This window comes from Lacerta agilis, chromosome 18 (genome assembly GCF_009819535.1).
Source record: "Lacerta agilis isolate rLacAgi1 chromosome 18, rLacAgi1.pri, whole genome shotgun sequence".
Taxonomy (NCBI): domain Eukaryota; kingdom Metazoa; phylum Chordata; class Lepidosauria; order Squamata; family Lacertidae; genus Lacerta; species Lacerta agilis.
Genome location: NC_046329.1, coordinates 10,894,583 through 10,907,099, shown reverse-complemented (window position 1 = coordinate 10,907,099; position 12,517 = coordinate 10,894,583). Strand labels below are relative to the sequence as shown.

At 49.1% G+C, this 12,517-nt stretch overlaps 2 protein-coding genes across 2 annotated transcripts; one reads left to right on the top strand and one right to left on the bottom strand.

Moving 5' to 3' along the window:
* Positions 1-4,444: 4,444 nt before the first annotated feature.
* Positions 4,445-9,474, bottom strand: FAM32A (family with sequence similarity 32 member A). Its single transcript, XM_033136821.1, has 4 exons — positions 9,349-9,474; positions 7,907-8,051; positions 6,618-6,671; positions 4,445-4,823 (listed from the first exon to the last, which is right to left on the bottom strand). Exons 1-4 carry the CDS (start codon positions 9,423-9,425, stop codon positions 4,755-4,757), a joined length of 345 nt encoding a protein of 114 aa, XP_032992712.1. The 5' UTR covers positions 9,426-9,474; the 3' UTR covers positions 4,445-4,754.
* A 280-nt stretch (positions 9,475-9,754) lies between these two features.
* Positions 9,755-11,776, top strand: TIMM13 (translocase of inner mitochondrial membrane 13). The gene is made up of 3 exons (XM_033136601.1): positions 9,755-9,905; positions 10,900-10,968; positions 11,533-11,776. Exons 1-3 carry the CDS (start codon positions 9,795-9,797, stop codon positions 11,629-11,631), a joined length of 279 nt encoding a protein of 92 aa, XP_032992492.1. The 5' UTR covers positions 9,755-9,794; the 3' UTR covers positions 11,632-11,776.
* The last annotated feature ends 741 nt before the right edge of the window (positions 11,777-12,517 follow it).

Genomic DNA, 12,517 nt, shown 5'->3' with positions numbered 1-12,517 from the left:
ATCCAGCCATTGGCCGGGATGGTGGTGGTGGGAATTGCAGTGCAACATCGGGGAGAGGGGCATGGGATGCGGGTGGCGCTGTGGTCTAAACCACAGAGCCTAGGGCTTGCCGATTGGAAGGTCGGCGGTTCGAATCCCTGCAATGACGGGGTGAGCTCCCGTCGCTCGGTCCCTGCTCCTGCCCACCTAGCAGTTCGAAAGCACGTCAAAGTGCAAGTAGATAAATAGGTACCGCTCCAGTGGGAAGGTAAACAGCGTTTCCATGCGCTGCTCTGGTTCGCCAGAAGCGGCTTAATCCTGCCGGCCACGTGACCCGGAAGCTGGACGCTGGCTCTCTCAGCCAGTAACGCGAGATGAGTGCCGCAACCCCAGAGTCGTCCACAACCGGACCTAACGCTCAGGGGTCCCTTTACCTTTAACTAATAGATTTTAATGTGTTATAAAATTAGAATATCGTGGAAAGGTTCATTTCTTTCAGTAATTCAACTTAAAAGTTGAAACTAATATATGAGATAGACTCATGACATGCAAAACGAGATATGTCAAGCCTTTATTTGTTATAATTGTGATGGTTATGGCGTACAGCTGATGAGAACCCCAAATTAATCTCAGCTTTGGGGTTTTCATCAGCTGTATGCCGTAATCATCACAATTATAACAAGCAAAGGCTTGACGTATCTCGCTTTGCATGTCATGAGTCTATGTCATATATTATACTCCAGTAGCTAATGAAAACAATTGCTTACATAAATGGACTTTTCCACGATATTCTAATTTTTGGGGTTTCACCTGTATATTCTAAACGTTTAATTGTTTTTAATGCAACATCTGGGGGGCACAGCTGGTTTCCTTCAATTGCCTTAAAACTTACACAGAAAAGTGCTTGCCTGGGGGAAAGCTTATTCAGAGGGGAGGGACTGCTTTGATTAAAAAAACCACAACAGGAGGTTGGCTGCAACTAGGAGGCAGAATGGGGCTTTTTTATTTTCCTTGAAACGCGCGCCTTAAAAGGAACTTGTCTCCCATTTATTCTCGTCAGAAAAAGTTTCCCAGGCGAAAGAAGAGAACCTGACTTTGCACCGGACGCTCGACCAAACCCTCAGTGAGCTCGGCAGCATATAACTCCGCGTGGGGGAAAAAGCACCCGGATTTCGGGAAGCCGAAAGGATCCTGCCAAAAATAGAGGCTTCCCCTTTGAATCCACTTTTTCTCTCCTGCTCTCTCTCTCTCTCTCGTCTTCCCCAACTTTTAGATCACACAAAATGCGAACCTTCTCTTTCCTCACTCTTTCCCCATTTAAGCATTGAGGTTTTGGGCACCAACTGAATGTAGATTTTTTTTGTTTTGTTTGTCCGTTTGTAAATCCTCCGCGGCAGAACGTTGCGCAACTGGGAGAGCTGTGCGCCAAGGCACCCGTCTCTCGCGGGGACGCTCCGAAGGTGCTGAATTCCCTCGATACTGGAAACGCATGTGTTTTGTGCAAAACCGAGGGGGTGCAGGGAGCGTGGGCCCAGTCGAGGCGACCGGGAGACAGAGCTCTTGGCGGTAGTCGCAGCATTTCGTTTGCCTGCAACCGCAAAAGCGCGGAAAACACACTTGCAAAAGCGTAAAGTTTATGCAGAAAGCCTGCACGTTCCGCGGGAAGGCTGTGTTTTTTTCGCCGCCTTCCTCGTTTACAGAAAGTTCGTAAAACTAGAAGCTTACACATTCCATAGGAAGGCTAGACGTACTGGCTTCCTAGTTTACAGAACTGTGCCAAAATACTATTTCTTTGTGTGTGTGTGTTTTGTCTCCTTGAACATCTCGAGAAGTAGACCAAAAGAAAAAAAAAAGCAGGAGTCATTTCCCGTTGGCCAATCTTAGGGTGCTCTGGCGGGGAAACGGTGGCTTCTGCACTTCTGTATTTATTGATTTTTTTTTGCAAGGAGGGTGGAAGGAAGGAAAACGGGCAACATGAATTCAACCACCCAATCCCTCTCAATGTATCCTGTTAACATGGCTATAGCTTTTTTTTATTTTTAAGCTTTCAGTCTAATAATAAAATCTCCTCCCTCCCTATACACTTTTCCACTTTGTTGTGCATTTGTGAACATAATGAATCGGGGCTGGCTTTAGGTTTGATGAGGTAATGGGGCCCTTTCTATGTCCAGCTGTAATTGTTGCTTTTTTGTTGTTGAAAATATGCTATATATATGCCACTGGTCCCATCACCTCCTGGCAAATAGAAGGGGAAGAAATGGAGGCAGTGAGAGATTTCACTTTCTTGGGTTCCATGACCACTGCAGATGGTGACAGCAGTCACGAAATTAGAAGACGCCTGCTTCTTGGGAGAAAAGCAATGACAAACCTAGACAGCATCTTAAAAAGCAGAGACATCACCTTGATGACAAAGATCCGTATAGTTAAAGCTATGGTTTTCCCAGTAGTAATGTATGGAAGTGAGAGCTGGACCATCAAGAAGGCTGATCGCCGAAGAATGGATGCTTTTGAATTCTGGTGCTGGAGGAGACTCTTGAGAGTCCCATGGACTGCAAGATCAAACCTATCCATTCTGAAGGAAGTCAGCCCTGAGTGCTCACTAGAAGGACAGATCCTGAAGTTGAGGCTCCAAGACTTTGGCCACCTCATGAGAAGAGAAGAGTCCCTAGTAAAGACCCTGATGTTGGGAAAGATGGAGGGCACAAGGAGAAGGGGACGACAGAGGATGAGATGGTGGGACAGTGTTCTCGAAGCGACTGGCATGAGTTTGGCCAAACTGCGAGAGGCAGTGAAGGATAGGCGTGCCTGGCGTGCTCCGGTCCATGGGGTCACGAAGAGTCGAACATGACTGAATGACTGAACAACAACAGATGCTATATGGTCATTGATGGACCTCATAGCTATCTCAAGCCATTTGCACATGTTGCCGTGCGACCAGTCCATGTAGGCACCCTATACATAGAAAGGAGCAAACCAGAGATATTTTGGGGAGCAGGCTAGCAGGCCGGGCCCATGACTTACATCGTAGGAGCCTACACAACACAAAAACACTGTTGCTGTATGTAGGTTTTATTTTATTTGTTTTTTATCTTATATTTTGGAAATGTACATACAGGTTTCCCCCCCCCCCTTTGAATTTTTTTGGGGGCCCCCAAGAGAGTGGGTCCCCAAGCTACAGCTTGTTTAGCTTATACGTAAATCTGGCACTGTAATGAATATGGATTTAGTGCTGAAATCGTACCAAAGGGCACAGGGGTGTGGGGTTGGGAATAAGGGGCACTCCCTTCCCTGAATCGGGCAGGGAGGAGCAGCAGCAGCGTTCAGGGGAATGACAAAACTTACTGGTTTTTTGTTTTTGTTTTTAAACTCTGGAAAGTTGCGAGACTGCCGGCCAGCCGGATCGGCTGCAGAACAAGAGGGGGAACGTTTCTTTGGCATTTCAGACTCTCTCTAGGTCATCGGCAAATGCGTTTTGGTGGGGAGACGGGAGGAGAGGCTCTGCTGATCTCATCAGAAGGAGGTTCTATCCAGTGGGGTTGGCACTGCTGCTGGAAAGTGTTTTCCGTAGGAAGCACGGAAAAATTGAGAAATGATTCCCAAATGCTGGGTATCTTCGGGCAATAAGCGCTGCTGCAGTTGCAGCCTATCACAGCCTCCCCGGGGAAAAGGGGAACCCCCGATTTAATTTGTGTCCTGCTTTTCAAGGTTCCACTTACTGAATGGTGCAAACAAGGCCCTCGTTGACTTTTGGAAGACTCAAACAAGAATAAAACCACACCTGGCTTTGATCTGGAGGCAGCTGTCTGAGCCTGAGAAAACAGTAGAAAGGGAAAGAGATGGATGGGGGCCCTTGAACTAATATCAGAAGCCAGAAAGTTGGTGGATGTGCCCGTTTTATTTATTTTTTGCAGTGTTAACACTCTGTAAAATGGATTGAGGGACCCCCTGTGTCTTGTTTCCTTGAGCCTGTGTCCTTTTCAAACACGCGAACGAGTCTTGTGTGTTTCAGGACAAGGCTGGTGTTGACTTAGCCACACCTGAAGCCGGCTCTGCCCAAAGTCGGGTCACTTCCACATTTAAGAACAGCTACGAGGTCAGGTTTGCGTAAAAGAATCTGTTTGCCTTTTGCTCAAAAATACTTCGTTCGCCTCTTCGGACAGAGAGAGAGAGACACGCTGTTTTTCTGTGTTTGTAATTTTTTCCAGGAGCAGTTTTTGGGTTTCAAAATGTCGTTTTAACGAGTCCCCGTGCGCTGGGCTTTCCTAGTCGAGTGCCGAGGGGAGGAAGAGCCATGCGTTTTGGATTGTTGGTTTAATAAAAAACGATGCAAATAGGCGTTATATATGTCTTGGCGGCTGTCCCTAGTCAAGAAGGGGAACCGCCCTCACATGCAGGGCAGCAGTCAGGAGGAGGAGAACAGATGAGGTGGCGGGAAATAAAGCAAGACACGTTAACCGTTTAAGTCACAAACGTTTTGTATATGGCCTTCCTTGCCTTTATTTAAGCTAGAGTCAGATACATTGTTTAAATATGTGATAATATAATGGAAAACATCCAATGGAGATTTTCGGCAGGTAAAGAAGAGCGGCCGTTTACTTGAAGCTGTAAGATCCAGATGTTTGATCTGCTTGTAAAACGCAAGTTTAATTGAACCTGTTACAGGAAGTCGTGCTGAACAATGTCTCCGATCCAGAAACGGTCCCGTCTGCCGAGTTGTGCCCCTTTAGCAAAACGAGACAAGGATGGGGAGTGCGGGAAGCAAAACAAAAAATGTCTTATTTGGTCCAGCTGACTTTCGGGATGTCGTAATGTTCTGTCAAGGTGTCCAGGTGCCGATTAAAATCCTAGGGAGGGGAAGGGGAGAGAGATGCAAATTCAAGGCAGCAAGGAAGCGTCTTCAATCATCTCGGGAGTATATTTTAGAACCCACATTTAATGGTGTAACTATCAAAATACACCAGAATCAGAATTGTGTTTTGCCCAGTTCAGTTCAGCAGGCTCCAAACAAAGGAGGCACAGACCAAGGCAAGTCCAACACACACACACACACACACACACACATTTATGCCCATCTGTTTGGGGCTTCCGATTAGCTGTACTCCATAATCCCATTTTCTGCAGTCAAATTCTGCCTTCCAGCAGGGAACAAGACACCTCAAGGGATAATCTGAGGGGAGGGGGGAGCCCTCTTGTTCTTGCTGAGTTGCACAATATGTTGTGGTCAACTTCACTTTCCCCGTGTTACTTCAGGGAAGCCTGATCAATACTAACAGAAGGCAGATTAGCCCCCACGTTCCAGTTAGTTGGACACAGCAAGAAGGCATAGCTTGCCGGGCACATCGCTAAGGCCGGCTTGTGTGTGGCGGGTGAGCCCTTCTCTGCAAGAGAACTGGTTAGATTTGACAGCAACTCAGAGCACCGCTTGCAGCCCAAAACTGGCTATAAGAACGGGATTCATCAGGGGGGGAAAGAGGATGCCGATTTCCACAAAATGTGCAAAGTTAGAAACCGCTTCTGTACAAAATGCACCGCAGAGGGGGAGACTGTGGCCAAGGAATTACCAGTCTGCTGGCTAGCTGCTAACTTCGAGGCCCCAGCCTGCCAAACAGAAGGACTTTCCTCTGTAACGAAGGAACACAGCTACCCTGAGGTGAAGGAGACAGGGAAATTCTCTCTCCTGACATTTGTGGATGATAACCCAGGGGGAAACCCCTAACACCCCCACCTCTCTCTTCTTCAAGCCTTGGCCCAGAAGGAGCGTCTCCACCCCCATCGTCCAGCCCGGACACAGGTCCGGCTCCAAGGGCCTTCTGGTGGTTCTCTCCCTGCGAGAAGCAAGGTTAGAGGGAACCAGGCAGAGGGCCTTCTCGGTGGTGGCGCCATCCCTGTGGAACGCCCTCCCAGCAGATGTCAAGGAAATAAACAACTGCCTGACTTTTTTTAGAAGACATCTGAAGGCAGCCCTGTTTAGGAAAGTTTTTAAGGTTTTAATGTATTTTTAATATCCTGTTGGAAGCCGCCCAGAGTGGCTGGGGAGGCCCGGCCAGATGGGCGAGGTATAAGTAATAAATTATTATTATTCAAGCAGGACACGGAGGAGGCTACAGAGCTCTGAGGTCAGGGATGCCATGCTTCCCATGCAGAAGGTCCACGGTTCCACATTGCAGCCGAAGGACCCAAGGCAGTAAGTGTTAACAAAGAGACAGACCTTCTCTGCCTACACATCTGAGAGCCAGTGTGGTGTAGTGGTTAAGAGCGGTGGACTCATAATCTGGTGAACCGGCTTCGCGTCTCCGCTCTTCCACATGCAGCTGCTGGGTCACACTTCTTTGAAGTCTCTCCGCCCCACTCACCTCACAGAGTGTTTGTTGTGGGGGAGGAAGGGAAAGGAGAATGTGAGCCGCTTTGAGACTCCTTCGGGTCGTGATAAAGCGGGATATCAAATCCAAACTCCTCCTTCCTTGGAGTCCTCCCTCTTCGCTCGCTGCTGCAGGATCCCCCACCTCTTTACTTGCCCCTTCTCCTTCCTCCCGTCCTTCCCTTCGCAAAGGCAAACGATTCCCCAGAACCTCCCCCCCCCCCCCGGTTGTCGGAGCGAGCGTGTTTAAGGCAGCATCTCCCTTGGGGCAGCGACTCACCTCCACTCTCTGCTTGTGGGTTTTCGATGCTTTCTTCAGGATCCTCTCTATTTGCTGCAGGGCAGGAGGGAAAAGAGGAGAGGTCATTTCTGTTCCTCCAAGGGCTTCCTCGGCCCACCTCCCCTGTGTTATAGGAATTCTAAGGTCTTATATACAGGTGAAGCTCGAAAAATTAGAATATCGTGCAAAGGTTCATTTCTTCCAGTAATTCAACTTAAAAGGTGAAACTAATTTATGAGATAGACTCATGACATGAAAAGCGAGATATGTCAAGCCTTTCTTTGTTATAATTGTGATGGTTATGGCGTACAGCTGATGAGAACCCCAAATTCACAATCTCAACTTTGGGGTTTTCATCAGCTGTACACCATAATCATCACGATTATAACAAGCAAAGGCTTGACGTATCTCGCTTTGTATGTCATGAGTCTATCTCATATATTAAACTCCAGTAGCTAATGAAAACAATTGCTTACAGAAATTGATTTTTCCACGATATTCTAATTTTTCAAGTTTCACCTGTATATAAAATAAATGTTCATAAATGTACAAGGCAAACACATACCTAAGTATATAAACCACAGGAGTACAGGAGAGCGATCCTGAAGCCATTTGGACTCTCCCAAAATTGACCTCATATATTTCTCTGCAAGGAGGAAAGGAATGGGAAATTTTTTTCCCAGTTGTCCTTGGAATGTAGGGGCTTACACTTCCCTGTAAATACAGTCTGGCAAGTATCTGTTAAACTGAGCAAACTACCAATATGCGTAAGAGATTCAGGAACTAAGTATTGACCATCTCCAAGGAATGGCCGGGCTACCCAGAAAAGGCAATTGATAAGGCATCATCAGGTATCCTGGCAGACAGGAGAGAAGCAACACACTCCAATTTCTGCTGGGGACCACCTCTTTCTGTATGGATGTATGGATGATGTTTTGGGGGGTGGTCTTGAGCTACAGGGTGGGCAATTTCCAAAGTCTATATAAGAGCTTGCGCACCAATGTTCTGGGTTCCTCTCCTCCCTCACTGCGTGGGGTGAGCGGGGGACCCTGTTGCAACAGTTCGATAAAGATCAGGCTTACTAGCTGCTTTGCTTCTCAATATTCTCTGCTTGGCCTCTGCTATTTTCTTCCACCAACAGAGAACCTACATAAGGACTCTATACGGGCTCTTGGGTACCCCATAAGGGAAAGAGAGCAGTATTTTTCCTATAAAACCTGCCTCTGGGCTAAGCAGCCGAAGGGTGCAGAGGAACTGCTCCCCCTTGCCTGCTTCTGCCAAACACCCACCCGCTTCTCCTGCATCTTCTCGTAGGCCAGCTGCGCTGGGGTCCTCTTGTCCAGGGCGCGCTTTTCCTCCTCCTCCTCCTCCTGCATCTTGCTGCTCACGATCTGGTCCACGATCTTGCTTTTCTCCTTATCTTTCTTTTTCTTCCTGCAAAAAAAAAAAAGAGACCTGCGTTTGAAGGGCGGTATATACAAATTTACTTGGTTGGGATTCCTATGAGTAGAGACGCACTGGGCCTTCCTGGGGGGTGGGGTGGGTGGGGGTGGTGTCCCCCAGATACGCCCCCCCCCCAAATTTCATATGTAATTTTATTTGCAGGACATAAAAAAAAGATTGCAGCGGGGAACGCTTCTCCAACTTCTTACGCCGCCTCTCTCTTTTTGATATTGTATCTAATACGTAAATGCGCAAATTGAATTGCAAGCTACTGTACGTCCTTTTCTCTCTCTCACACACATTTATTTTTACCGTACTTTTCTGTGTATAAGACTGTTTTTTTTTTTTGCTAAAAAATAAAGTTATAAAAAGGGAAGTAGTCTTATACACGGGGGCAATCTCCCCCCATTTGCTTAATTTTGAGTCTTAATTTGGGGGGCGTGTTATACACGGAAAAATATGTTATTTGACGACGTAATACTAAAAAATAAAAAATAAAACATAGGCGCCCCACCCCAAGATCATTCCCTTGTAAATATCTAACCTCCCCAAAAGTTCCAACACCTCTTGCGACATTGGTCTGACTCCTCTTTCCGTTTCGACAGTACAAATTCCACAAACGCCTCAGCTATTATCTCCTTGGGTTTCTCCCCCCCCCTTCATTTACGTCCCACCACGTTTAGTGAGTGTATATTAATCATGTCCTTTTTCACCTTTACAAACACCTCCCTCCCCCGTGTCTCCTCGAAATTATGTCTCTTGCATATCCTGAGAAGGCCTTCTCTGCGGTGGCACCCTCCCATCCAGATGTCAAGGAGATAAACAACTCTCTGACTTTTAGAAGACATCTGAAGGCAGCCCTGTTTAGGGAGGTTTTTAATGCCTGATGTTTTACCATGTTTTTAATATTCTGTTGGAAGCCGCCCAGCCGGATGGGTGGGGTATAAACAAAATAATAATAATTATCATTATTAATTGTTTAAAAAAATAAAATAAAACATCTCCCGTGTCTTGCATATCCGCCTGTCTTAGCTTTAATAAAGCATGTCAATTTATCAGGAACAGCTTCTTTTAAAGCCATCTACGTTGGCAGCCACCCTCTTTCCTCCTGTGGCAGGGAGTTCCGCAGGTCCCTCGGGCGCCATCCCTCCCCGCGCGTGCGCACAAGCGCTTTATAAGTCCTAAGGTCCTTATAGCCCGCTCGTCCAAAAGCAGCAGGAAGTCCCTCCCGCGCGACCGGAAGTTCCCTCCTAGGAGTATCCCTGGAGCGTCTCGCTCTCCCCCTCACCGCTTCCCTGCGGGGGACACCCCGACGCCGCCCTTCAGGCGCAGAGCTCCCCGCTGGACGGCCTCGTACTCCGACATCTTCCTCCGACTCGGCCTCCTTCCTTCCAGCCGCTCCGGCCGCCACTTCCGGTTGCCGGCATAAACTTCCGGGGCAAATGAGTGGGGTTGGTGTACCGCGGGAATGAACTTCCGGGGCAAATGAGCAACGGCCGTTGGCGAGAGCATGGACTTCCGTTGGAGAGGGAAAGCGAGAGTGACACCCTAGAGCGGCTTCCGGCTTTCCCTCGCCGCAGAGACACTAAAATAAGCTTCGCCGCGCCGGGAGGCTCTCCAGACGCACTGCGCATGCGTGTCTGCCGCGGTGCTCGCCGGGAACTATAGTCCTCCGTGCCGCGCGGCGCATGCGCTGTTTCCCTCTTCCTTCCCGCTGTGGGTCTGGAGCGGGTCATGGCGTCGGGTAGCGGGGACTTCGGGTCCGGGGGTCGCCTGGATCCCGGGGCTCTGATGGAGCAGGTCAAAGTGCAGATCGCCGTGGCCAACGCGCAGGAGCTGCTGCAGGTGACCGGGGGTGGGGAGAGAGGGAAGGAGAGCCTCCCTGGCAGGAGCAGTCTACCTTAGCGGGCAGGCAGGAAGGAAACGGGGCCACCCATGGGAACCAACGGCCAGGGGGGTCCCTTTAGCCCACCCCCAATGCAATATTTGAGGCGTTCTGGGACCCCAATAAGAGAGCCAAGGGGTCTCAAATGCAAAAAAGGGCATTGCCATTCAAATTTGCATGCACCATGGGCATAGCTGGGATTTTTGTTAGGGTGGGGGCCCCAGCCAAGGCTTTTTTGCAGTTTTTTTTATTTAAGGAAACCAAATTTAGAAAACTTTATGGGGTGGGGGCAGGACCTCAAACAATCAAGTACTTCCAATGCTTTTTAAAATTTATTATTATTATTGTTATTGTTATTATTATTATTAATATTTATTGTTTGTACCCCGCCCATCTGGCTGGATTTCCCCATCCACTCTGGGCGGCTTCCAACAGAAATCAAATACAAAAATATCACACATTTAAAACTTCCCTAAAAATTATTATTATTAAAGGTTTTCTTGGTTTACAAAAGTGCATGGACTTTCAACGCTTTTCCGTAATGGCACACGCCACATCCTGGGATGGACTGCGCAAGGCCGGGCTTACCTGCCTCTTCTTCCCACCCCAATCATTTATTCCAGCCGGCCCCCTGCTGCCCCCAAGCTCTTGCTTGCCCCCCCTCCGGAAGAGAAGGCCACTGACCTTGCAGCCTGCCGGCCTTCTTTCCTTTCTGGAGTAAGGGAGCGGGACCCTCCTTGACCTTCAAAGGCCGATGTAGGGGAGCGTCGGACTTCTTGGCGGGGGGGCTGCAGCAGGTGGCCTGACTGTGACACCCAACGGAAGGCGAAAGTTGGGGAGGGGCAGGTTTTGGCGGCGCACAGGCACCCCCGAAATTCAAGACGCTAAAGTTTGCCACTGTTAACCCTGTCTCTGTTCTTCCATTCAAACTTTTCCTTTTTCCCTCCTTTGCAGAGGATGACGGACAAATGTTTCCGGAAGTGCATTGGGAAACCGGGGAGCTCCCTTGATAACTCTGAGCAGGTGAGGCTTTCTTTCTTTCCCTTCCTTCTTCCCTTTCTTCCTTCACTCTCTTCCCTTTCTTTCTTTTTTTCTTCCCCTTCCTTCCTTCCCTCTTCCCTCCCTTTCTTTTCCTTCCTTCCTTCCCTCCCTTCTTTTTTTCTTTCTTTTTCTTTTCCTTCCTTCCTTCTTCCCTCCCTTTTTTTCCTCCCTCCCTAGCTCCCCCCTCCTTCTCTCTCTTCCCTCCCTCCCTCCTTCCTTCCTTCTTCCCTCTTTCTTCTCTTCCCTCCCTCCCTCTTCCCTCCCCCTTCCTTCCCTCGCTTCCTTTCTTTTCCTTCCTTCCTTCACTCCCTTTTTTTTCTTTTCCTTCCTTCCTTCCTTCCTTTTTTTCCTCCCTCCCTCCCTCTTCCTTCCTTCCCTCCCTCCCTCTTACCTCCCCCTCCCTTCCTTCCCTCCCTCCCTCCCTCCCTCCCTTATACTGCCTAGGGGTCTCAGGGCGGTTCCCAGAATAAACTCAGCCCCCTGTGATGGAGCCTTGCAGCTTCTCCTCTTTCCTGACCACCCTTTCCCTTCCCTCTCCCTTCTCAGAAATGCGTCGCGATGTGTATGGACCGGTACATGGATGCCTGGAACACCGTCTCGAGGGCCTACAACTCGCGGCTGCAGAGGGAGAGAGCCAACATGTGATTGGTGGCAGCGGGGTCACTGAGGGGCCCCATCATGGACTTGGCCGAGGGACCTATCCTGGCCCCCCAGCAAGGTGGTTTAATTAGGATGGGCAGGATTTTGGTCCAGGTGGCAGCAAATAAAGTGACAAACCTGTGGCACCGCCTCCTGGCTTTCTTCGTTGTCTTGCCCTGGCAGAATTGTAGTGTCGGGAGGGACACCAGGGGTCATCCAGTCCAACCCCCTGCAATGCGGGAATCTCAGCATCCAAGACAAATGGCCCACCCAACCTCTGCTTAGAAACCTCCAAGGAAGGAGAGTCCACCAACTTGCGTTCCATGGTCTAACAGCTCTTCCTGTCAGAAAGCTTTTTAGTCGGAATCTCCTTTCTTGTAACTTGAAGCCATGGGTTCGAGTCCTAACCTTCAAGAGCAGGAGAAAACAAGCTCAGCCCATCTTCCACGTCACAGCCCTTGAGATATTGGAAGATGGCTGTCGTATCTCCACCCAGTCTCCTCTTTTCCAGGCTAGACATCCCCTGGTGCTTCAACCGTTCCTAATCAGGTTTCCAGACCCTTGATCATCTTGGTCTCCCTCCTCTGCCCACCTTCCTAAATTGTGGTGCCCAGAACAGGGAACAGTATCCCAGGTCTGGTCTGACCATGGCAGAATAGAGAGAGGGACTAGGACTTACTTTCAGGGACGAGGGTGGCGCTGTGGTCTAAACCACTGAGCCTAGGGATCACTGATCGGAAGGTCAGCGGTTCGAATCCCCGCAATGACAGGGTGAGTTCCCGTTGCTCGGTTCCCTCCCTGCGAGGAGTGAGGTTAGCGGGAACCAGATAGAGGGCCTTCTCGGTGGTGGCGCCCTCCCGTCAGATGCCAGGGAAATAAACAACTCTCTGAC